General features: G+C 41.8%; 1 protein-coding gene across 5 annotated transcripts in view; it reads right to left on the minus strand.

The window, feature by feature from the left end:
- VPS39 (VPS39 subunit of HOPS complex) overlaps nucleotides 1–26,681 on the minus strand; it is a 1,019,836-nt gene that overhangs the window by 327,540 nt on the left and 665,615 nt on the right. For all 5 annotated transcript variants that reach the window (XM_044074020.1, XM_044074018.1, XM_044074019.1 and 2 more), the window contains exon 9: nucleotides 18,008–18,128. In XM_044074020.1, the coding sequence (XP_043929955.1) occupies nucleotides 18,008–18,128 (121 nt within the window). The remainder of the gene's footprint in view (nucleotides 1–18,007; nucleotides 18,129–26,681) is intronic.

A 26,681-nucleotide genomic window follows, 5' to 3' on the forward strand; every position in this document is an offset into this window, starting at 1 on the left:
ATGACATGAGATACTGCTGATAGTTAAGCATGTTTAACTGACAATTTAAAGCTCTTACAGCTAAAGTAGCAGAAGTGTAAACTTTTTCCCCCATCTGACCAGAGCTCTGGAATCCCTATCTGAGGGGACAGGATTTTTGGCAGTGGAAGCTTTAACCCCTTTAGGACCCTGAGAAATAGTTTCTGGGTCTGCAGCGGGGTTTTTTGTAAAGAAATATATGAGAGTCAGGGACCCTATAGTACCTGTCTGGCTTTACGGGTGCAGGGGGTAAAGAATCTGGAGACAGACTGGATTCAGAAAAAACATCATCAACAATATCAAGCACAGGGGGGATAGCCAAAGGCCTGTGCTGAGGCAATAGAAGGAAATCTCTTAGCCTCTTCTTGTATTCTGAGTAATCCTGGCTCTCCCAATGGAAATGCTCCCCCATGGTGTGCAAGGTTTCCCCAAAAGAGTAATCCTCAGGCAGTGAGGCTGAAGGAATGGACTCTTGAGCATCAGAGTCCTCATAGGGAGGGAGAGAATAGTCCTGGTCAGAAGAAGAATCAAAAGAAACACAAACTTGTCTTTGCTTTGGCTCATTAGCAGCAGTACAAAGAAAGGACAGTTTTGTACCTACCATAAATGTAGATGTTCGAGTGCTCATACAGCTGCAGTCATTACAGATTGGGTTATCCTTGGGTAGGTACCCCCCTGAGGAAAGCTGCAGAGGTAGCTGTGGCCCTGGTGGAGTGGGATCTGATGCATGTAGGCACAGTTTTTCCATGAAATGAGTAACAAAAGCATATGCAGTGGGCTATCCATTTTGAAACTGTCTGTTTGGAAATAGCCTTTCCTTGAGAACCTGTAGCATAGGACACAAAGAGTTGCTCGGATTTCCTGAACGGCTTTGTCCTGTCCAAATAATAACGAAGTTGTCTGTGAATGTCCAAGGAATGTAGTAGTCTTTCTCCTTTGTTTTGTGGATTTGGATAAAAGGTAAGTGGATAGTCTGATTCAAAGCTACACTGGTTACTACCTTTGGCATAAAGGTAGGGTTGGTTCGTAAGGAAACTCTGTCCTGATGGAAAATGATGAATGGTTGCACAGCCATGAGGGCCTGTAGCTCCGAAACCCTGCGTGCTGAGGTGATAGCCAGTAGAAAGGCTGTTTTCCTTGACAAGTACTGTAGTTCTGTTGAAGAAGCTGGCTCAAAGGGAGGAAGGGTCGCTTTTCCAATACGAAGTTGAGGTCCCAAGCAGGGACTGGTGGTTTCCTTGGGGGTTTTATACTTTTTGCCCCTCTGAGGAACTGCCTTAAGAGAGGATGTGAGAATAAAGGAGGATCTGTGTTGTATTGTGCAGAAATGGCTGAAGCGTGGATCTTGATGGAGGAGAAGGAAAGTCCAGTATTTAACATCTCAGCTAGGTACTGTAAAATTTGAGGTATATTTATTACCCAAGGATTCTGGCCCTTTTCTTGATTCCAGGCACAAAAACGTTTCCATTTGGCAGAGTAGGCTTTTCTAGTAGAAGGTCTTCTGGCCTCCAAGAGGACATCCTGCACCTCCTTGGAGAGGAGAGTCTGTTGGGAAATCAAGGGATTCTTCATGCAGCTAGATTTAGGGTTTTGAGCTGGCTGTGAAGGGTTTTGTAGTTGTGCTGGGACAACAGAAGAGGGACCAGAGGTAGGATGCATGGTGGGGAATGTGCCAGGCTCTTCAGGAGCGGATACCAGTGTTGTCTTGGCCAGTCTGGAGCAATGAGAATCATTTGCGGCCTCTCTGCTTTGGCTTTTAATAGAACTTTGGGCAGCAGAGGAAGAGGCGGGAAGGCATAAACTGTTAATGGTGTCCAATTGAAAGAGAGTGCGTCCACTTTCCAGGCCTGTGGATGATAGGTCCTTGAACAAAACTTTTTCAACTGGTAATTTCTGTGGGTAGCAAAGAGATCTATGTCTGGCTGTCCCCATGCCTGAGTTATCTTTGTGAAAACTTGAGGATGCAACTTCCATTCGTGTGGATCTGTCATATTTCATTTCTGCTTAGGTTGGCTGCCAGTGTGTTTTCCTTCCCTGGCAGGAATTGTGCCTGTAGCTGGATTTGCAATTCCAGCTCTGTGTTCCATAGGGTCATGGCTTGCCTGCACAGGGGGTATGAATGAGTTCCCCCCTGTTTGTTTATGTACCACATCACTGTGGTGTTGTCTGTCCTTATCAATAGCTGCTCTGGATGCAGTAGGTCTTTGAAGGTCATAATAGCATTTTGCACGGCTAGCATTTCCTTTTGGTTGATGTGCAGGTGCTTCTCTTTTTGGGACCATTTTTCCTGAATGCATTGATCTGTCATGTGTGCTCCCCAGGCGTAGCCTGAGGCATCTGTTGTGATGATCTGAGTTGCATGAGGTACACAGAAAGGGAGACCTGTGTTTCTTTGGCATGCTTGAGCCCACCACAAAAATTCCTTTTGAAGGCATGGAATGAGTGGTATAATTGTTTCCAAGCTGTGGCTGTGTTGAGACCATAGGTTTTTTAGGTACCATTGAAGTTTTCTCATATGCAGCTTTGCACATGGGATTAGTAGGATGCAAGATGCCATGAATCCCAGAGCCTGCAGGATTTTCCTTGCAGTTAGCCTAGTGAAAGTTGCCATTTTGCTGAAGCATTGAGACAGTTGCCCTTGTTTGTCTGGCGTGAGGTAGGCCATCTGGGTGGTTGTATTCAAGTTTGCGCCCAGGAAAATTATTTGTTGAAAGGGTATTAGTTTTGATTTCTTTTTGTTGACTGTGTATCCCAGGAAGTTCAACAGTTTTATTACAAACGCCACGTGCTGCAATAGTATGGCCTTGCTGTCCGCTTGGATCAGGCAGTCGTCCAGATATGGGTAGATTTGTATTCCTTGTAGTCTGCAGAAGGCGATTACTAATGCCAGGCATTTCGTAAACACTCTGGGCGCAGTAGATAAGCCAAAGGGCAATGCAGGGAATTGGTAATGGGTTGAACCTGCAAGAAATCTGAAGTATCTTCTGCAATCTTGTCTGATAGGGACATGCAGGTATGCCTCCTTGAGGTCCAATGTTACCAGCCAAGACTCCTTGCTCAGCATGGGAAGAAGTTGCTGTAATGTGAGCATCTTGAATTTTGGCACCTGTAGATATGTGTTTAGGATGGACAGGTCTAAGATAGGTCTCCAATCTTTGTCTTTCCTTGGTACCAGGAAGAGTCTGGAATAAAACCCTTGACCTTGTTCTTTTGCAGGTACCTCTTGAATCGCTTTCATGTCCATGAGAGCAATTTGTTTTTGTGCCTCTGCCCTTTGATTTTGTGGCAGGTTTGGCATGCCTCTCATTTTTGGAAGGGTGTGAAAGTGGAAAAGTGGAACATGTAACCTCTGTCTATAATGTCCAGAATCCATTTGTCTTTAGTAACAATATGCCAATTTTTTGAAAATAATGCCAGTTTTCTGCCCAAAGGTGCTGCCATTAAAGCTTTGCTTGGCAGGTGCAGGGGGAAGTCACTGTGTCTGTTTTCTAAATGACTGAGATCTATCTTCTCCACCTCTTGGGGTTGGTGCTTGCCACTGTCTGGCTCTGAAAGATCCTTGAAGTTGCCCTCTACCCCTAGGGCGTCTGTATCTGCCCCTTTGAGTTCTGTCCGTGGCTGGAAAGGACCAATTTTTTGAAGGCCAGTTTCTGCTGAAATGTGGAGGTTGTACCTGCATGAATCCTTCACTGTTTGCACTGATTTCGCTTTTTCCTCCATTTTCTTTAGTACCTCCTCAGCTTTAACACCAGACAATACATCTTTTTGAAGAGGTGCATCCAATAATTTAGCTTTGACATGATCTGGTAAGGTTTGCTCTTTGAGCCAAGTGCCTACGTATAACAGACCCCATAACAGCAGCTCTACATGAGGCCTCTAAAGCATCAAAACAACACTGCAAGGTATGTTTACCCACTTGCTCTGCACCATGCAACAAATCCTGCAACTCTTTTAAATCTGGTTGTGCCATTTTGCTTTTCAACTGGGATAACAACAACTGCTGATACTTTAACATATGGAATTGACAGTTTAATGCCCTCATGGTTAAAGTGGCCGAGGTATAGACCTTTTTCCCCCCACCTTTCTAAAACTCTGGAATCTCTTTCTGAAGGTAATGGGTTTTTAGCAGTAGAGGCCTTAATTCCCTTGAGACCCTGTGAAATAGTTTCTGGGTCAGCAGTATGGCTTTTATATAGGAATTGGTGAGAATCAGGAACCCGGTAATACCTGTCTGGTTTAACAGGAGCTGGAGGTAAAGAATCTGGATTAAGGCTGGCTTCTGTGTACACTTCATCCAATATATCTAAAACAGGAGGGATAGCCAGGGGCCTATGCTGGGGGAGCAAAAGAAATTCCCTGAGCCTTGTCTTGGAATCTGAGTAATCTTGGCCTTCCCAGTTAAAGTGTTCCCTCAATGTATGCAGGGTTTCCCCAAAAGAGTAGTCCTCTGGGGGGGGGGGGGGCCAAGGGAATAGACTCCTCAGTATCAGAGTCTTCAAAAGGTGAATAAGCATAATCCTGGTCCTCAGAGTGTTCTGAGGTAATAGAAGCTTGATCTGAGGAAGGGGAGTCTTCCTCTAATCTGGGTCTTTTGTCAGAGGGGGGTTGAGAACCCCTGATAAGAGTAATCAGATCCTCAGCCATTTTAAGCATCTGCTTTTTAGGCATGTGGCCTTGAGAGGAGGTCTGAGGACCCTGTTTTTTTGGTTTTCATGGCTGCTTTAGATTTAGTGAAAGCTTTAATAGAGAAGGAGGAAGGCCTGAAGACACCTTGAGAAATGGCAGGCCTGTCTAAATTCTGAGTTTCCCCGCCAAGAGTGGCATCGGTATCTGCAGTAGAAATGGGGACCGAGGAGCCTGCGACCTCGGGTACTGTAGTCACCGGTAATGTAGTGTCATCAGTACTCAGGGGCTGCGTAAGCGCCTCGCTGAGAATCGGAGAACTGGTAGTCGGCCTAAGCGTGGTCTCAGTGGTTAGTGCGGACCTCTGATGTCAGTCCTTATCTTTGCGTCTTTTGCTCAAAACTGGAGTCGGAGTATCCGATGACATGATATAATTAATTTTTTTGCCAAAATAATGAAGGGCGAACTCCGCCCGGCGCTTAATAGTGCGCTTGTTGAATCTAGCACAAAAACGGCAGGCCAAGACATCGTGGTCTGGGCCTAAGCAAGGTATACAGAAAGAGTGGAAATCCTTATGCGGTATTTGCTTCCCACAAGAAATGCAATTATTATCTTTGTCTGACAGCGGTCTGAGGCAAGAAAAGTTTCCCCAACGGGGTACTTCGCTTTCAAGAAGACTTCAGCTGAAATGCTTTCGTAAATCTCAGGAACTGGCCGACCGGCACTTGTGAACAGCTTCTGCTTTGGGCACCGCGCAGCAAGAAAGACTGGAGAAAATGGCGTCAGCTGCCTCTTTTGTACCCTTGCCGCACTGACGTCAGGGAAGAAGCGACGACAACCGACGCCGGACCTAGACTTTGGAATTCGGCCGACCGAGGACCCGCCTGACGGCAGGATAACCCCATCTGTAATGACTGCAGCTGTATGTACGATGAACATCTGCCTGCTCACACCCTAGGCCAGTCGTTGGTTCGCCGGTTCTCAGTGAGGTGCTTTTGCAGCCCCTGACACACGCTACCTCTAAGACTAAGATCTTCGGCAATTTTAAGCATCTGTTTCTTAGGCATGGATGACTGTTCTGGAGAATGCTGCACTTGTTTCTTTGTCTTTCATGGTGTTTTTGACTTAGCCTTTGCTGCTGTAGTAGCTTTAATTGTAAGCTGTGAAGGTCTGAAAACACCCTCAGAAGCCGGTGCCTGCTCAGCGGCTCCGGACCCATCTGAGGGTATATTTTCCATAGGCCCAATACCTTGAGTTTCCACAGGCCTCGGTGTCTCCACGTGGCTGTCGATTGCGGCCTGTGGCTCTGAGGTACCGGGTGTCAGGGGCTGCGAAAGCGCCTCACTGAGAACCGGCGAAACAACGACTGGCCTAGAAGAGGCTTGGTCGCTGGTTTTGGACCTTGGATGCCTGTCTTTTTCTTTGTCTTTGCGTTTTTTATACATTCCGGTCGTCGGTTGTTCTGACAGCATTATGTAATTAAATCTTCGTCCAAAATAATGCAAAGCAAAATCAAACCAACGTTTAATAGTGCGTTTATTAAATCTAGCACAAAACCGACAACTAGTGACATCGTGGTCAGGGCCTAGGCAAGGAATGCAGTAAGAGTGAAAGTCCTTATGAGGTATTTGCTTCCCACAAGAAATACAATTATTAACTTTTACTGACATCGGTCTGGAGCAAGAAAAAGTTTCCCCAACGGGGTACTTAGCTTTATTGAAGACTTCGGTTCTGAAATTAAATTTTGAAACTCTCAGGAGTTGGCCGACTGGCACTTGCGAACTGCTTATGCTTCGGGCACGCGGCAAGAAAGACCGAAGAAAATGGCATCGGTTGCAACTTTTATACCCCTGGCGCACTGACGTCAGGGAAGAGGCGACAGCAACAGACGCCGGACCAAGACTTTGGAACTCGGGCCGACTATGGGTTGCCTGCCAGCAGGATAACCCAAGTGTAATGACTGCAACAATGAAACATGATGAACATCCAAAATATGGCACCAGAGTCCCCCTGCATCCATTCCAATATCCCATTACCTGGCTATTTCATCCCATTTACCAAAATCAGTAATGTGCGTTCTGCTTTACTTCTACAATGAAGTTTTGGATTTTATTTTTACATTTTACAGCACAATGCACTAACACTAACAGACAACTGCTAAACAAAGCAATACTGTCTCACAATGAAAACAGACTTAGCATTAAAACTTCTCTGCCCTTGAAACTCACATTAATTGAAACAGCATTGACAGTGAGAATGTCAATCACTGTCTGGAGTATCCAGTTTCCACCTATGTGGACAGTGCTTGTCACTGCAAACTAGTTGTCATGTGTGCAGCTAGATACTGGAGAAATTTCAAATGTGTTTTTTACAGGACAAATGTCACTCTAGGTGTCTGAGTCTGTACAGAGCACTGCCAAACACTTGAGGGGAAAACTAATATGTAGACCCTGAACATTTAAGGATGAAGTATTTAGGCAGATATTCTGAAGTTAGAAAGAAATCAAGCAGAGTCAACCAACCTCATATCTAAGTAATATATGCATGCTCCAACCCACCTTATATGTAAACATGTGTATACATCTCATAATGTTAGACTATATACACTTAACATATCTATCATATCATACACATTACTGTCACAAAATGTGTTATTTTTAAATTACCAAGTCTCTTTCCAAGCAATGGATATAATACTTGCCCTCTTCAAGAGAAATCTTGATGAATGGATGGGAAATAGAAAGTTCACCCCAGGGATCACTCCAGTGGCTCTACTTGATAAAGGCATTGGGAACTAACGTCGAGCAGCATGATGCCAGGGCACTTCTATGGGCTTGGCTTATAAAGGCTCCAGGGCCATTAGCCTAGTACACACCTATGAACCTATGGGTATTCATTTACACACTTGCAGCCATTTTCTAGTCTTAATAAAACCATAGCATTTCTAAGAGATGGTCAGTAAATAAATATGTTGTTGGTAAAATAATTTTCTTGGCTCTATCTGCGCTGCTCAACATAATTCCAAGTTCACACTAACTCGGAAAAAAAGTTTAAATGAAAGGGATGATTTCTATAGAGCAGCTACTTCAATTCAAAATGATTCTCAAATCCAGACTGAAGATTCCTGAATGGTTAACAAAGCACCTACTGCTTACACGGTGGCAGGGCTGAATTTCAGTGTACCAGTCAGATACCAGCCTCAGAAAACATTTCTTTCCAGAAATCTGAAGTGTTCTGTCTGACAGTACCCAAGTAACAGTGTATTTTGTGTTTGCATTACCAGAGTAATAAGGGTTTGTAAGTCACATGCCTCATTTCTGGCCACAGTTAATACAAGCCATCTACCTTTCATTTATATGATCTCTGAGAATGTGCATCGATTTTCTAATGCCTACTTTTCAATGATGGTGGCTTTTGAAGGGAAAAAATGCATGCTCAAAAATGTATTTAAGGAAAGGTTAGAGTCAAACACAAAAACATTTTTTGAAATTTCAAGGAATGAAAAAGTGAGCCATTCAGAAATGGATGTCATACTTATGCCATATCTTTGATAAAAAATAGGATACACTTTTTATTTTAAAGCTGACAGTACCTCTTTAAAGCTGAATTATTCAAAATAGTCCCTGCTGATTTAGTTTAAACATCATCAGTATATGCTTTAAGGACATCACTCAGCATTTTTCTTTTTGGGACAATTAATAAAGTAGGCTTAGAAATGTATCTGTTTGATTGATGTTAGCAGAAAAAAATACATAAAATCCAAATACATTTTATTTTCTGACATTGATGCAAAAGGATTTCTGAGATTTCTCCCTGCATCTCCTAGGATAGAATTACAATATTGCGCCTCCATGTAGCATATTGTGTTTATGCATTCATCTTCTTAGCAGAGTGATGCTGTTTTTTCTGCTGTAACCTGACAGCCACTAATAAGAGCACATGAGGACAGTAAGACAAAATTAAGACAAATGCTGCATGTTGCTGTGGAATCATAATGTCCCCAGATTCGGTAAAGAAAGTCTAAACTGTATGTGGATGCTCATTATGGCTTATTCAGCCCAAAATTTGTTTCCTGTAGCTTAAGCAAGCTACAAACATTGTGAAAAAATATAAAACCAGCATATAGGACCATTAGTTAGCAGGACTGTCTTGAACAGATGGATGTTGTTAAACTACATGAAAATATATGAAACAAAACAAACTATTTGCAAAGCTTTATGGGTGCATTCAAAGCTGCATAAAGTACAGTTTTGTACCTACCATAAATGTAGATGTCCAAGAGGTATGCATCTGCAGTCCTAACAAATGGGTTGTCCTGGCCTCAGGCAGCCCTTTGGTCGGCCGGATTCCAAAGTCTTGTTCTGGCCTCGGCTGGTGTCGCACTTCACCCGACGTCATAGCTGCAGTTCTTCGGGTATAAAGGCATCAGCCGACGCCATTTTCCTCAGTGTTTCTTGCCCCAGATGCCAGATGCCCTCTAGGAAGGCTAAATTTGGATAAATGCAAATGTTTCCAAACAACAGAGAGCAAATAGAAATAAACATGTATGTACATATATACAAACAAATACACCATAATAGATTCCCCCAGCTAGCTACAAGATGGGCAAATACCCTAGGAGTACCACAGAGGGGAAGGAGGGTGGGTAATCCTGACTGCAGATGCATACCTCTCGGACATCTACATTTATGGTAGGTACAAAACTGTACTATGTCCTTCAAGGATGCATCTGCAGTCCTAACAAATGGGTAGAATACCATAGCCAAACTGGGGGAGGAGGCCCTAACAAGATTATGGTGTAGTTAAGATCCCTTGCAACACAGCAGTGGCAAAACCTGCTCGGGATCTGGAGTATAAGGGTAGATTATAATGCTTGGCAAATGTATGCACGGAGCTCCAAGTAGCAGCCTCTAAAATGTCTTTTGTAGCCACTCCTCGTAAAAAAGCTGTAGTAGTGGCTGTAGCCCTTGTGGAGTGAGGTCTGATATTTTCTGGAGTTGCCTTTCCATGATAAGAATAACAAAACCTAATGCAATTTCCTATCCATTTAGAGATTGTTTGTTTTGAAATTGCTTTTCCTTCCATTCCTGTGGCATATGCTACAGTTTTTCTATTGTTCTTGGTTCTGTCCAGGTAGTAGCGCAATTGCCTATGCACATCCAAGGTATGCAGCAGTCTTTCTCCCCTGTTCTGTGGGTTGGGGAAGAATGTAGGTAGGTGGATTGCTTGGTTTAAAGATACCCTGGAGACCACCTTTGGCATAAAGGTAGGATTAGTTCTCATGGACACTCTATCCTGATGGAAGATAAGGAAGGGTTGCACTGCCATTAATGCCTGTAGTTCAGAAACCCTTCTTGCTGAAGTGATTGCAAGCAGGAAAGCAGTTTTCCATGATAAGTACTGTAATTCTGCTGTTGCTGCTGGTTCAAAAGGGGGAAGTGTCAACTTTTCTAGCACAAAGTTCAAGTCCCATGTAGGCAATGGTGGCTTTACATTTTTGATTCCTCTCAGAAACTGCCCGAGTAGAGGATGAGAGAAGACTGGAGGATCCATGTTGTATTCTGCTGAAATAGCTGACGATGAATCTTAATGGAAGAGTAAGACAGGCCATTGTGGAAAAGCTCTGCTAAGTATTCCAGGATGTTAGCTATGTTTACCAGTGCTACATTTTGCCCTTTTGCTGCACTCCAAAAGAGAAATCTTTTCCATTTCGCTGAGTAAGTTTTTCTTGTTGAGGGTCTGCGAGCTTCCAAGATAATGTCTTTAACCCTTTGAGATAAATCTGGGTTATTCTGTCTTATGCAATGCTCCAAGCAGCTAGCTGCAGTGTTTTCAGGTTCGGATGCAGGGTTTTGAAGTTGTTCTGTGTTAGTAGTAAAGGAACCAGGGGTAGAGGCCATGCGAGTTCCCGAGACATACTCCTCAGTAGTGGGTACCAGTGCTGTCTCGGCCAGTCTGGAGCTATCAGGATGATCCTTGGGTGGTCTTCTTTGATCTTCAATAGCACCTTGTGCATCAAAGGAAGAGGTGGGAATGCATATGCTGTCAGGTTTTTCCAACTGAAAGATAGGGAGTCCACCTTCCAAGCAAGTGGGTGGTATGTCCTTGTGCAGAATTTTTCAATTGGTGATTGTGTGGGGATGCGAATAAGTCTATTTCTGGTAGTCCCCATTTCCTTGTGATGGATTTGAAGATGTCTGGATGCAGCATCCATTCGTGGGCATCCGTGGTAGTCCTGCTTAAGATGTCTGCTAGTATGTTTTCTTTTCCTGGCACAAATATTGCCTTGAGCTGTATGTTTAGGCTTAGGGCCACATTCCAGAGATCCATTGCCATCCGGCATAGAGGATATGAATGTGTGCCTCCCTGTTTGTTGATATACCACATAACTGTGGTGTTGTCCGTCCTTATCAGCAATTGCCCTGTTGGAGAAACGGTCTGAATGCTTGAATTGCCAGTTTTACTGCCAGCATCTCTTTTGGTTTATGTGTAGGTTTAGCTGGTCTTGAGTCCATAAGCCTTGTATGCACTTGTCCAGCATGTGTGCGCCCCAACCGAGGTCTGAGGCGTCTGTGGTGATAGTCTGGCTTGGTTGAGGGCTGTGGAAGGGCAGTCCTTTGTTCAATTGACAGGCCTGAGCCCACCATCGGAATTCTTGCTTCAGGCATGGAATTATTGGAATTTGGGTTTCTAGGCTGTGCTTGTGCTGAGACCATAAATTCCTGAGGTACCATTGCAACTTCCTCATATGCAGTCTGGCATGTGGGATCAATATTATGCAGGATGCCATGTAACCCAGGGCTTGCAGGACTTTCCTTGCTGTGAGCTGGTTCTGCGTTGTTAATGCCATGAAGTAGAGTGGAAGGTGCTTTTGTTTTTCTGCTGTGAGGGATGCCATTTGATTTGATGTGTCCAGTTCTGCACCCAAGAAGGTTATCCTTTGGGATGGCAACAGCCTTGACTTTTTTATATTGACTGTGTATCCCAAGGCTTGCAGTAGATGAATGACCCTTTTCAAGTCTTTTGTTAATTTGTTTTTGTTGTCCGCTTGTAACAGGCAATCGTCCAGGTAAGGGTAAATTTGAATTCCCTGAAGCCTGCAATGAGCAATTACTGATGCCAGGCATTTTGTGAATACTCTGGGCGCAGTAGATAAGCCAAAAGGCAATGCTAAGAATTGATAATGCTCTGATCCTGCAAGAAATCTGAGGTATCTTCTGCAATTTGGTCGTATGGGGACGTGCAGGTATGCCTCCTTGAGATCTAGAGTTACCAGCCAAGACTCCTTGCCCAGCATGGGAAGAAGCTGCTGTAGAGTCAGCATTTTGAATTTTGGGACAATGAGGTATGTGTTCAGAGCGGACAGGTCTAGAATAGGTCTCCAATGATTTTCCTTCCTTGGCACCAGGAAAAGTCTGGAGTAAAATCCTTGCCCTTGTTCCATAGATGGTACCTTTTCTATAGCTCTCATCCTTTTTAAGTTGTCTATTTGTTCTAGAGCGTTTGCATTTTGATTTGGAGGTAGGTTTGGCATTCCTCTCTTCCTTGGTAGAGTATGGAAGTGAAACCTGTACAGCATCCATGGGACCTGATGGTGTCCCCGGCTGTGTGCGACAGCTGTTCAATCATAGTCTTACCTCTGGATATACTGCATTGGGGCGTGGCTGCAACTCCCACTTCACAAAGGCGGTGCTCCACCCCCCCTGGATTACTGGCCCATTAGCTTGAGGAAAGGGCAGTCCATACAGCTACCTCGATCTGGCGCGCCTTCAATATATACAACCCCCCAGTATCATTGAAGTGGTGTACCACAGGGCTGGTCCTAGGCCCCACTCATTTTTTTTTCTACTTTTCCAGCAAAGCACAAAAAACACAGAGGGTTATAGACAAAGTTTGCAGATGACTGCAAACTGGGCTATATAGTAGAAAAAACATCATCACAGATATCCTCCCAGAAGGGTCTCTACAGAAAATGGATATGCCAGAGCCATGCCAATTAAATGCCAAAATGCCAAAAATGCCAAAGTACCCCCTTCGAAAAAAAGGTTACCAAATTTCGACACCCATGTAGCTAAAGTAGTTAGGAAGACCTTACTTCTGCCCACCTTATCATGGATCAAGGGAGGTCATAGTCTCCTATACTCATCACCATCAGACCAATGATGAGTACAATGCCCCATTCGAATGTATCTGACCGACACTTGCAGCAGCAGGAGAGCCACAAAAGTTCCTCACCAAAAGAAAAAAGGGTCTCTCTCAAATCTCTGTCCTATGCTGCCCGACTGAGAGAACTAGCTCTCTCTTCAGAGCTTGCCGCTTGCTTGCCAGTTTGCCTAACATACCAAACATACAAGGCCATGTCAAACCATGAATGACCTATTAATCACCTCAAAAAAAAGAGATCTGTCTGAGACTTAACAGGCGACCGGAGAGACTTAACAATATGGCGCTACGGAGGGATAGATTCAGGATCAGATAGATTCACAAAGACTCTGCTGTTGGATGGGAGATCGCATATATACCCAAGTTCCCCATACTAAAGGGGTGCGTAAAGCCAAAAATATATAGGCTTGTAAATGCCCTCGGGCAGATAGCCTAGTATGAACCTATGAACCTTTGTCTATTGTCTGTAAAATCCATTTGTCTCCTGTAATGCAATGCCAGTTTACTGAAAATAAGGCTAGCTTTCCGCCTAAGGGTGCTTCTAGTTGTTCCCTGGTAGGCGGCTTCAGAGTCAAGTCACTGTGATTGTCCTGTGGAAGTGGTAGTGGCTGGGTCTGCAGCAGTACTTCGCTGGTTGTTAGGCTGCCACTGACGTCCCCTGTAGGCACCTCTGGATTGACCTCTGCCTCTTGTGCGCCTATTTCTGCCTCTCTGTGCTCTGTTGGTGTCTGGAAAGAACCAATTCTTGGAAGGCCAGTTCCTACTAAACCTTGGAGGCTGGACCTGTAAGAAATCCTTGACTATCTGGACAGATTTTGCTTTCTCTTCCACCTTCTTCAGCACTTGCTGTGCACGAGAGCCAAACAAATTGTGTTTATCCATGGGAGCATCTAGGAGCTTTGATTTTACATGGTCTAGTAAGGACTGCTCTTTTAACCATGCATGCCTTCTGATCACTGTACCAGTCATAGCTGATCTAAAGGAGGCCTCCAGTGCATCATAGCCGCATTTTAAGGAATGATTACTGACCTGCTGTATGTTATGTACCATTTCCTGAAGCGACTTTTTGTCTAAAAGTTCAGGTGAGGACAGCTTTTTAGATAACTGATCTAACATAAATTCCTGATACTGAATCATGTGGAATTGACAGTTTAAGGCCCTAGCCGAAAGAGTAGCAGAAGTATAAACTTTTTACCCCATCTCCAAGGCCCTAGATTCCCTTTCAGAGGGGAGTGGGTTTTTGGCAGAGGTAGCTGCTACAGCCTTGGGGCCCTGTGAAATAGTTTCAGGATCTGCAAAAGGAGCCTTATACAAGTGATTATGTGTGTCCGGAACCCTGTAGTATCTGTCGGGCTTAGCAGGGGCTGGAGGGAGTGAATCAGGAGCAGTACAAGCATCATTAAATGCATCATCCACAACTGTAAGTACTGGAGGAATGGCTAAAGGCCTATGCTGTGGCAAATGCAAAAAAGTCCTAAGCCTTTTCCTAGAGTCTGAGAAATCCTGGCCCTGCCATTGAAATTGTTCCCTCATAGCATGCAAGGTTTCCCCAAAAGAAAATTCCTCAGGAGGAGAGGCAGAAGGAATGGAGTCATCTGCATCAGAGTCCTCATATGGAGAATAAGGGCCCTCAGGGGGGTTTGTATTTTCTGATTCATCTGAGGAGTAATCAGTAGAAACTGGCTCAGGGGTTCTGCTCTAGGTCTCTTCTCTGGAGGGGGTTGAGAGGCCCTATCAGGGTGAGACTGGGATCCCCTGATCAAAGAAATGAGATCCTCTGCTAGACTAAGCATTTGAGTACTAGAGCTAGGCCTGTGAGAGGGGGCTTTAGTAGGCACGGCCTTGGAAGATTTAGCTGCTTTAGCCCTGGCAAAGGCCTTAATTGACATGGATGCAGGGGGCCTAGCAGCTCCACGTGCAGGAGTAGATACATCTAGGGGAATAGTATCTGATAAATCCTGAGAAACTGTAAGAGCAGGTGGAATTTCAGTGGCAGATTCAGCCATGCTGGAAGAGGCCTGGGTAGTAGGAGGCATGCTTTCGGCCGAAGGAAGAACCGCAGACTCGGTTTCAGCCGAAACCGAGACACTCGCGGTTGGCTTAACCGCGGTTTCGGCGAAACCGGACCGCGAGTGTCGGTCCTTTTCCTTACGCTTTTAGCTAAATGTGAAGTGGAGTCTCCGGCGGCATGATATAAGCAAAAGCGGGCGAAAAACTCCTCTGCAAACTCCGACCGACGTCTAAGCGTCCGTCGGTTGAAGGAAGCACAGGCTAAACAAGCTGCTACGTCGTGGTCTGGGCCTAAACAAGGTAGGCAGTAAGAGTGGAAGTCTTTATGAGGTATTTGTTTCCCACAAGTTAAACAGTTATTCACTTTTTCTGACATCGGCTGAAGCAAGAAAGAGTCCCCAACGGGGTACTTAGCTTTTTAGAAGTCTTCGGTAGTAGTAATCTCTGGATCTGACCGACCGGCACTTGCGAACAGATTCTGCTTCGGGCGCCACGTGGCAAGAAAGACTGAGGAAAATGGCGTTGGCTGATGCCTTTATACCCGAAGAACTGCAGCTATGATGTCGGGTGAAGTGCGACACCAGCCGAGGCCAGACCCAGACTTTGGAATCCGGCCGACCGAAGGGCTGCCTGAGGCCAGGACAACCCATTTGTTAGGACTGCAGATGCATCCTTGAAGGACATCAGAGCTGATATCACAATTTTCCAGACTTATTTGTAAAATTCTGATTTAAGGAGTTACAGGTCTGAGTAATCCAGCATGTTAAGTATTCTGCAAAATCTTTCACAAAGAATTACAACAATAAGGGATTTTAAACTGCAATGCAAATCTGGCTAGGTAAAAGAAGCAAAACAATGCAAAGAAGAAAAAAAACAGTGGTTGGATTCTGCTTAATATGCGTGTGCTGTAAGTATATAATGAAAGATTCACATTATTTTCCAATCTCCAGTTTAATACTAGATGACTGTTACTCACTGTCTCACACACACACACACACACACACACACACACACACACACACACACACACACACACGTTCATGAGAAGATACCTCACCTGCAGTACCCACGACGATCTCCAATTCAAGCAGCACCAGTCCCGCTCGCTAGTATCCACCATAATCTGCAGACTGCAGTATCCATGATCTCGCATGCTAGTATCCACCATAAATTCCAGTAGTCCTTCCCGCTTGCAACAGAAAGCAGCCTACACTAGTATCCATCATAAATTCCAGCAGAAAGCAGCCAACAATTATAAAATAAATTCCAGCAGGCAGCAGTCCTTCCCGCTCAAAACAGAAAGCAGTCAGCATAAACCATAAATGTTTCTAGCTTCCTGCTCTCTATTATCAGCCAGAAATCTGTGCACGTGAGCCCTTGAGCTCAATTCTGAAAGGCTGATGGAGCTGACATCATTGCACACGTCATGAAATCAGCTCAAAAAAAGCAAAAAAATATATATATATATATTAAAAAAAAACTCGAAAAATTCGGAAATGAAAGGTTGCCACTCAGGAATCGTGGCACCCCATTATTTGGACCCCAAAACTCAGTAAAAAGAGTACTTTGGTACGATTGGGAGGTATGCTTCTCAGCTGTCTAACAGAGTTGGCAGGGAAGACAGGCACACCTATTACAGGGGATGTCTCATGCTGAGAAGACGATACCATTCAAGTTTCTGTTACTGTTCTATTTAGTAATATTCTAACTGATGAACTATTTAAATGCTTTACCGTGTTTAAAATGTTTGAACCTTGAAGGTGCATGCTTGGTTTTTACACATTGTTCCTCATTTCTAATAAAGTTGCTTTTTGTCAAATGATGTTTTCATAAATTTCAGAGCATGGAAGAGTTTAGTTTGGCAAGAGTCACGAAAGTTGTGTTTGTAATATTAGCAATTTTTAATTTGTGTGTCAGTACTTAATTTTGCTGCCCTTTTCCTCAGCTTAGATGCTAAAATAGGTGGCAAGCTGACACTCAGTTCCACATGTTAAAACTCCACAATTATGGTGGGCACCTTCAGGGAGACAGGAGTACTGCAGCCCTACAGAGCTTTCAAAATTTATCTTTGTTAGTATAACTATAATGTACAATCCTGCAAACATAAAGAAGTGCTGTGCAGTATACATGATCATAAATGTGCCAAAGAACATACAATTAAAAAGACATCCTATTACACTAAAAATATTTCTATTTTAATGCAACACACTGTGAAGCAAACTGTATCTCTTAAGCATTTTAGGGAATGGATGAAGTAGTGTTACGTAAAATGAGATACAGTACTAGAGAAAGAATGGCAGCAAACACTTTGAAATGGCCAGCTGAAGCCAAGCTGCATAAATCAGCATGGCAGGTATACAGATGCACTTCATACCTCTCAACTGTCTGGATTTTCACAGAATGTCCAGATTTTTGCCTCATGTTTTTGGGCTGTTCCTCATAAAATTTGCACTTTCTGAATTTTTGTGGCAAATCAGTGAGATCTGAGTTCAGTATATAATTTGGGTTTCAGACTTCATATCCTTCAGAAAGTGCATCGTAATGCAAGACATTTGATTCTAGTAACATTTTAAGTTTATAAGGGCAATATTTAAATTTTGTCCCTATTTTTGTAGCTTTGTCCAGATTTTTTGTGTCGAGAGGTTGAGAGTTATGTTGACTGTGTTCTTGGTTCACAGATAAGTATTAGGCTAGCTGCCCTTGCAGGCCATTTTAAGTCTAGCCAATTTCCTTTTTTGTGCTTGAAATAACCTATCCCATTTCATTATAGAGTGGTCTTACCCACCCAATGGTCAGTAATTAACATCATTAGTATTAATGTTAATTGATAGATGTAAACCCTGCATTGCTGATAGATGAAGCAATGTTTAAGCTGGCCACTTCCAAGTGTTTGTGGCTGCTGTTATCTCTGCAGTACATCACAAAAGTCTTCTGGTGAACTGACTTAAATCTTACTCCTGGTGCTGAATAAATCAGCTGCATTTGAGCATGTAAGCAAACCAATACAAAATGCCAATTCAGTCTGAGTGGCACTGTTCACTTTTCCCATTATAGCACTGCTCAAATTGTCACAGTCTTTGCAACATGAATTCTACACTTTTAAACATAATTCAGATAGATTACAGAAGGATGTTTTGAGAATCCTAAAACAGAAGAACAGAACCAAAGCACTTCCTGTGTCTGCCTCACCCACCCTCCAGATGTGATGAATCGAGGTCTTTGCAGTTCAATGCTCTGCACCAGCAACCGGGGTTCAAAGGTCCGAATCTCAACATATCTTGGCAACACTGCTATGATGTATGGTGGCTGGTGATCTGTTTAGGATAAATGTAAGAAAAGTTCATTAGAAATATGGGTACATAGACCAGCAATATGATATAAAACTAAGATGGCTTCAAAGACCATCAAATCAACCTTTCTCAACAAGTCTCTATTCAGGGAACAAACAATATGCTAAGCAAGTATAAGGTAGCTTACAGGGCTCATTCATCCAAGAAACACCAATATTCACTGAGAATCCTAATTATAAGTGGAAATATTCCCTAGCTTAATTAAGAAGTTGTAATACATTTTATTACATCAACTCTTAGTTAGTTACTCTGAATTATTTCCACATTTGTATCTACTACATTAAAAGCTAAGGATCAACATTTAAAAAAATGTAAAAGGTTGAGGTTGTTAATTCCATTATTCACCACAGAAATCATATCAAAGCAAACAAATAAGTTGCTTTAAAACATTTTTATTCATTTATTAATTAGGTAAGCCATTTAAGCTCAAGCATGTTTCAGTGGTGACCCAGGAAAAAACTGTCTGTTTAAGTGACAACAGGCAAATGGAAGCTTGTGTGAATCAAATGGGTGACATTCATAGTTTTAATTCATTACACTAACTGCCAGAGAAAAGCCTGAATTCTCTGCACCAACTGTCAGGGATCAAGAAATTCAGCCACTCATACTAGTTCTTCCTATTCTGTTGATATAATAAGTATCAGTGTCTCAACAAGTAGCACACTTGCCTTTGATGCTGGAAGATCAGAAGGCTATGGGTTCTATTCCACCCCAGGTTGTTGAATTAATTTTCCAGTACTTATGCTGCACTCTTGAGTGTGCTGTCCTTTGAGATGCTAAACAGAGGTTCTATTTCCCTGAGCTGGTGGAAGCTCAGGTGGATATAAAAGATAGCACGAAACTTATCGAAAAGTGTAGGGGTCTTATTTGCATATCTTCATCATCAACCCTCCTTTCCCCCATCTTTCTCCATGGCTTGTGGAGTCGCATCAACGGGTACCATCTCTCTCAATTTAGCACCACTCTCTTTCCCTAGTTGACATGTCATGCCTGACTGTTGCAGGTCTTATCTCACCCAATCCAACCAACACTTGGCTGGACTTCCTCATTTCCTGTTGCCTCCCGTCTCCCCCAAATCATCTTCTGTTTTCCTGCAAATGTGCCTGAACCACCATAATCTTGACCTTCTCAGCAACTGGAGTTACTTGGGCTTCTGCTCTGATGATTTAATTTCTTCTTCTGTCCCATTGAGTTCATCCTACCACCCATCTCAGGCATTTCATCTCCATCATCTCTAGTGCCATCATCTGCCTTCACTGCTCAAGTTTCTGAACCATAGAGAAGTAATGGTCACGCCTCTGTTTTGTACACCTTACTTTTCAGTTTCTTTGGTATTCTTCTTTCACATACTAACCCTGAAACACTGTCCCAGTTGGCTGTAGCACCTCTGATTCCAGCTTTGACCTCATCATTCAGATTTGCCTTCTCCTCAACCACACCCCTTGATACCTGGAGCTGTAAACCCATAACACTATTTCCCTTCTATCTCTCCTTTCAACTTGTTCTAATTTCACCCACTTACTGTCATGACAACCACCTTATCTGTACTCAATTTCATGCTATGTGCCTTCAGCTTTGTACTCCATTTCCCTATCATTTTTTTTGAAGTTCCTGTTCAGAGTCTGTTTGTGATGCTACATCATCAGCATACAACAGCTTTGTTGACCTGTCCCCTCTCATTCATTTGCTAATGTAGTCTACCACCAGTATGAACAGCAGTGGGCTCAGAGCTGAACCCCCATGCACAACCACTCCCACCGGGAACTCCCCTGTGAGTCGAAACTGTATGCACTTGTGTCATTTGGTCATTGGACATAGCCTGCACTAATTCTATCACCATTTCTGGGAATTCAAACCACTGCAGTACTGCCCAAATCAACTTTCTTGGGACATCGTAATATGCTTTCAAGTCTAGGAATGCCCAAAAGGACTCTTTCCTCATCTACAGCTTCATCTCCACTGCCTGTCTCACTGCAAACATTGGACTAATTGTACTGCACTCTGACAATAATCCAAACTACTCATCTCCCATTTTACAGGTTACTATTCTGCATATTCATGTATCAATCACCCTCCCCAGTACTTCCATGTGGTGTGACAAGTGTTTGATGCCGGTGTACAGTTGTGAATGTCCCCTTTGTTCTTGTACACTGCTATTAGAAGGCTACTCTCTGGTCATCTAGGATTATCCTTTCTCAGAAGTGTAGCAAGGATGGGGAGAAGGGGCAGCCACCCCTGGCACAAAGTGTTAATACACATGATCGGGAAGTGTGGTTCCTTCATTGTTTTCTAGACCCGAAATTCTAAATACTGGTAATATTGGTATAAAATGGCACTTCTTCACTGCTTTGTGTGTGTTCAGCCGTAGCAGAACTATTGCTACAGTTTAAAAAAAAAATTATTTTGGTTTCACACATGAAGAGCTGAGAGGAGTGAAGGTGGGGATGAGATCCGGGATAGCAGTGCCAGACTTTTTTTTTTTTTTTAATCTTCACATGAAAAGCTGAGGGGGTGGGGTGCAAGCTTATGGCCCTGTACTAAGTGCTAGATGAGTCAGCTATGGCTTTGACCTTATCTCTCCATACTGCTACAAGTACCCTCAGTAACCATTTCTCCTGTAACTCATCCATCACATTGATCTTATCTCCCATGCCTTTTTTTGAGCCTGCTGCTTTCCCTGGCTTCATTTTCCTTAATGCTGTTCTTGCTTCTTCTATAGTGGGTTCTGCTTCCTCTTTCAATACAGGCTGCGGATTGGGCGATACAGCTTCTATAGTGTTTTCTTCATTCAGAACATATTTAGACATAATAATATGACCTTGGACCAAGATGTGGACAAGGTCGTAAGAAAATCATTCTGTCGTCCAGCTTATAAGTAACGGCATGGCTTCCAGGTCCAAGGAAGTCATAGTGCCACTTTATTTGGCCCGTATCAGACCCATCATTTTTTTAAACAAGAAATATCTGGCAAAATATTCAGAATTGCTATCACTAAATGGCATACATTTGAATTTCTGACTTAATATCCTTCAGAAAGTGCCTGTTATTGACATACTTTCTAAGTTTACAAGAACAATATTTAAAATTTGTTGCTGATTTTGCTCTTTTGTCCCCACCACCAATTACTTTTGGATTTGTCCAGAATTTTATTTAATTTATTTTTTTGTTAAACAAGAAACATCTTCATCGATAGGTGTTCATGCATTTATATAAATGAAAAACCATTTTGATACATTTTCAGTTATAAAATGATACATCGCATATAATCTTGTGTACAGTCATTGTCTTTCAAACATTACATACCTCATTCAGTTCCTGCCTTTCCTTAAAGCTCATTCCTCCTCAAACATTATTCTGCATGTATTGCTTCCAGAATTCCCATTTTTTTCTATATAATTTGCACCTACCGTTTTCTAAACATCCCATTTCCAGTTGTTTTCTCTGTTACTGTATTCACTAGTTATAGTACCGGTTGGTTTAGACTCCAATTTCCATTTTCTAGTAATTCCTTTCTTGGCAGCCACCAGAATTGAAGTCCACAAAGCCTTACTATGTTCTAGGCAATTCCAATTCTGCATCACAGCTCAAAAAATCATTTCCTTACTTACAACAATTTGCTCACTCAGTATTTCTGACAGAGTAGCCTGCAGGGAATTTTTGAAGTCTGCCAACATATTACACTCCCAAAAAATAAGTTCACATTCACCTCTTTCTTTCCCATCATACCTCAAACATTTGCTACCTGAGGAAAAAAAAAAAGAGCCTGCTTGGGGTATAAAGATACGTATGTAATATTTCCAAACAAAAATCATAAATCTTCTAGACTTTGTTGCATATGTCAGAGCCATACACATGTTCTCACACTGTTTCCTTGTGGATTGCTTATCCAATCTCTCTTTCCAATCTTTTCTAACCTCCTAGAATTGATTCCTTTATCATCATGCAATATTGTATATGCCCTAAAATGCATCCCTTATTTAACAGCAGCTTCTGTTCTAGAATCTACCAAAAACTTTCCAGTGGTGGTCTTTCACTTCATATCCTCCTATTCCTTTCTCTTTACCTAAAATTGGATACCAATCCTTGATAGGGAAAACAATCTCTAGCCTATGGTTCAAATTAATTCTTAGCTTCTTCCCATTCTATTACCCTTCCTTCTCTAATTATTTGCACCCAATACCTTGCTTCCTTTGTGCCAGTTTTCTCCAGTAAATTACAGGCTCCTGTTGTCTCTTCTTTGTACCCCTAATTGCAGTCCTCACTATCTACAGAATCTCCATTCCCGTGTTGGCTTAGTTCTTAGAATACTTTCTACTAACTTTATGAATATAACATTCAGTATGGTTATTGTTATTCACCTTAAGGATCTGTTTTCTCCTTATTTCTTGAGCGCTTTCCCATTTTATCATCATCCCTTTCCACTTTGAATTACAGCTTTCTGCTTGTGCTATGTATAGGGGCCTTAATTGTGCAGCAGTGAAATACCCAGGTAATACCAGACCATCTTGTTCTACTGGAATGATCAACTTATGCCATTTGACTCTTGATCCCTTCCCTACCAGATAAAACCCTTGAACTCTTTACTGATTTCTATCAACAAATGATAAAAAACATGCCTGATCTGTGTATAAAACTACAGGGATTAAAAACATTTCCCTGTTTATATCTTACTATCCATATAAAAAAAAGAACTTCAAATTTCTCAGTTTTTGTGTTAGTTTTTTATTTAGTCTCTTCCCACATATCCCTAGCTGCCATAACAAAATCCCTTTTTAATCCATACTCATAAGAACTTTTAAATATGCTTTCTTCAGAATAAAACCATAAAAAAAGTTTTATAGAGCTGGACATCTATTAAGTACATGTGACCACATTAAGAATATACACCAATTGAATAGCAGTATTAATTAATAGGATGGTATTTTAGGGGAAGAATTGCAAAAGGTATGCATTTCTGTTTCATCTGAGGAAGTCATTAGAGGACAAAAATGCATCTGTGGTGATAACTGCGTTTATGGTTTTATTCTGAAGAAAGTGTGTTTCAATAAAGCTTGTTCATGTGGAAAATACCAGTGGAGTCATGCCTTGGTGGAATTGCTCTATTTTTTCTTGGTTTTGGCTGCTTTTATTGAGAAATTTACTTTCCTGTTCGTTTTGGCTGTTGGAGTCATTCTTTTGTGGGATGGAAGAGGCTTTGACGTCTTCACAAGCTAATTCAGGGAGAGGCAGTGATTTGGACAAGATTGACAGTATGATGGACCAATTAACGCAACTGATCGAATTGTTAATGCCTACCTGTCAATCATTACTCCCGGCAGCGTCACGCCCACCGGGGAACCAGGAAATGCTTGGTAGAGGTGAAAACGGCACAAAAAAAGTGATTTTTGACAACGGAACTTGGCGTTAGCAATGGGCATAAACTTGCAAAGGACATAGGAGCTGAATGTGATGGGATTCCTACTATTTTTCTGAGCAACAGGAAGAACGAAGTGCAAGGGAATGTAGTAGGTCATAACAACAACTTAAACATGACTAACGGACAAAATCATAATGGACAAAGGTACAAAACTGATTTTAAGACTTTGGTGCAGTTAAAATACTGTTTTAATGAAAGAAATAAAATGTCTTCAAATTCTGAAATGGATAGAAACAACATATGAGTACAATTGTTAACTTGCTTGATGAATTAATGTTTAAGTATAAGAATATGGAAATGGAAAATGCATACCTTAAGACATGTCTTAGATTAAAGATAGTACCAAAAGGGCTAAGAGTGCATAAGTACCCTAATAAAGTGAAAGAAGGGGGCTAAGAGTGCATAAGTACGCTAATAAAGTGAAAGAAGGTCGTGACTTTCATAAAGACTTACTACTCATTTTTGACAATTGTGGGTTTGAAATAATTAAGTTAATTGTGGTGGTGCTGCAGTAGCGTTGTCGCCTCACAGCAAGACATTGTCCCGTTCAATTCTCAGCTAGAGCATCTACTGTGGAGACATGCGTGAATGGGCGTACCTTCATTGAAGGTTATGCGTTAGGGCCGGCAACTCAGCACGTAAAAATGAACTGCCAATCATTAGCAGATCGGAGTTCCGCTGTGACGACCCCTAACTGGGAAAAGCCAAGAGACACACACACGAGAGAAAATGAAAGAGAAATGGAGGGTTTGTATGGTAGGATAGATGAAATCAACCATAAAATTACTAATGACCTCATGTTTTCGATTGAGGATGGGAAGAGAAAGTATTATGATACGTTAAATAAAACTGAAATTAAAATAAGAAATGGATATGAAAGGAAAAGTAGGAAAATTGAAAGAGATGTTAAAGAATACAAAGACAAGGTTAGTTACCATAGACCAAGGGCGTTTGTTAGTAAAAGGTACAATAGTAGATATGAGGAAGGATGGAGACAACCCCCTTTCTTGGATATGGATGGGCAGGAAGTACGAGAACAGATAGAAAATATTAATGACCCCTCAGAATATCCCCCTCTAAGGAGAGCAAAAAGAATAAAGAACAATTATCAAAAAAAATACCAGTATGGGGGTACGGGGGGGACAGCAACAACAACAGGTACAAACAGTGGAACAGGTAAATACTCCCAGAGTGGATGAAACTATTGTTTGTGAAGGTAGCAAATATAGTTATAAAGGGTACAACATATATAACTATAGTAATAAGGAAGTAAATGAAACGCATTTCTCATTATTATCTAAGGGTTTTAAATTTGTACCTAAAAGGAAAGCGGATATAGGTAAAGTACTAATTGACTTGAAATTAATTTTGAGGAAGAAAAACTTTGAGCTTTTCTTTAAAGGACAGAATGCAAACTCACAATGCATGGGGGAATTAAGAAGGAAAAGCACATTTAACCCACCCCTACACCCACAATTAAAAAATTTTAAGGTAATAATGGAGAGAAAAATAAGATCAGAACTTTCTAAGAGAAGGATAGGGTATAACACAACAAAGGAAGAAAACAAATTATTAAATGAAATGAAAGAGGATACTACCTTAAGGGTGATGAGACCGGATAAAGGAGGGGGGATGCTGCTTATGGACCAAATGGTGTATGAAGGTAAGATGATGGACATATTGGAGAACACAAATAGATACGTCAGAGTCTCAGTTAATGAAATAAATATAGGTAATAGAAAAATCTATTTAATTTTAAATGACTTACTGTTGGAAGGACGAATACGTATAGAAACTTTTAAGTTTTTGTACGTAGAAAAACCAAAAATACCAACCATCTTTGGGATTCCAAAGGTGCACAAAGACATAGAAGACACACCTATGAGACCTATAGTGTCATCAGAAGGGTCTATAATAAACCTTTGGCCAGATGGCTGGACGCTAAGCTTAAAGACATGGTGCTAGGAAGCCAGGGTGTAGTAAAAGATTCTTGGGACCTATTACGTAGTATAACAAATGATTTATATGATGAGAAAATGATTTTTATAACTACTGACATAACTGACTTATTCTCATCAATACCGTATGATGAAGGGATGAAATGGTTTGAGGAAGCCCTAATTAAGTATGGTAACAACAGAGACTTTTATCTTATTTTAACCCTGATGAAAATGGTTTTAAAAAATAATTTTATACATTATGAAGGGGAGTTTTTTAAACAAGTACAGGGAGTAGTGATGGGGACAAGGTGTGCCCCTACGTACGCCAACATAATTATTTCAATTTGGGAGGAAAAATACATTATAAATTCCAAACATGCAAAATGTTGGAAACTGTACAAGCACTACCTGGATGATGTGTTTTTTATGGACAAGCTCTGAAAGCATGTTTTTTGAATTTTTAAATTGTATATCAGAATCAGCAGATTTTTTTAAATTTTACCTACAAGATTAATAAGGATGAATTGGAATATCTGGACATTTCTATTAAGAAATGTGAAGGTATTTTCAGTTCAAAGATTTATCGGAAAGAAACTTTCTCAAATTCATATTTAGCGTACAATAGTGCACACCCCCTACACCAGAAAAAAAGAATTGTTAAGGGACAATATGTTAGGGGTAGTCATATGACATCCGGAGAATGTGATTTTGATGTAGAATGCAAAACATTGAGGGAAATGTTTATAGAAAGAGGTTACCCCAACAAATTTATAAAAAACATAGAAAAAGAAGTTAGAGAAGGAAGGCTGGATAGATTTAAACCCATTTTGGGGACAAAACAGGGCTTAGTAAGGAAAAGGTTAAAACAGCGAATTTTGAAGGTGAAAGAAATTGTGTGACAGATTGTAAGGGAGACGCAGTAAGAATAAGAAAATTGTTAGAAGAGGAATGGAATAGATTTGGTGAACTATCAGACTTGGAGGGAATTTTCGATAACCCTTTAAGATGCACATACAGAAGGGGTAGAAGTCTAAAGGCTATATTAGAAGGTAAAAAAGATGGCCTTAAGTGTAAAGAGGGTAAGGTAGGGACCTTTAAATGTGGACGATGCTCCCAGTGTCCGTATATCTACATGAGGGACACTATTCTGGTTAGCAGTAG

Source organism: Protopterus annectens, chromosome 6.part0, assembly GCF_019279795.1.
Source record: "Protopterus annectens isolate FY-2018-M chromosome 6.part0, PAN1.0, whole genome shotgun sequence".
In the NCBI taxonomy this organism is placed as follows: Eukaryota; Metazoa; Chordata; order Ceratodontiformes; family Protopteridae; genus Protopterus; species Protopterus annectens.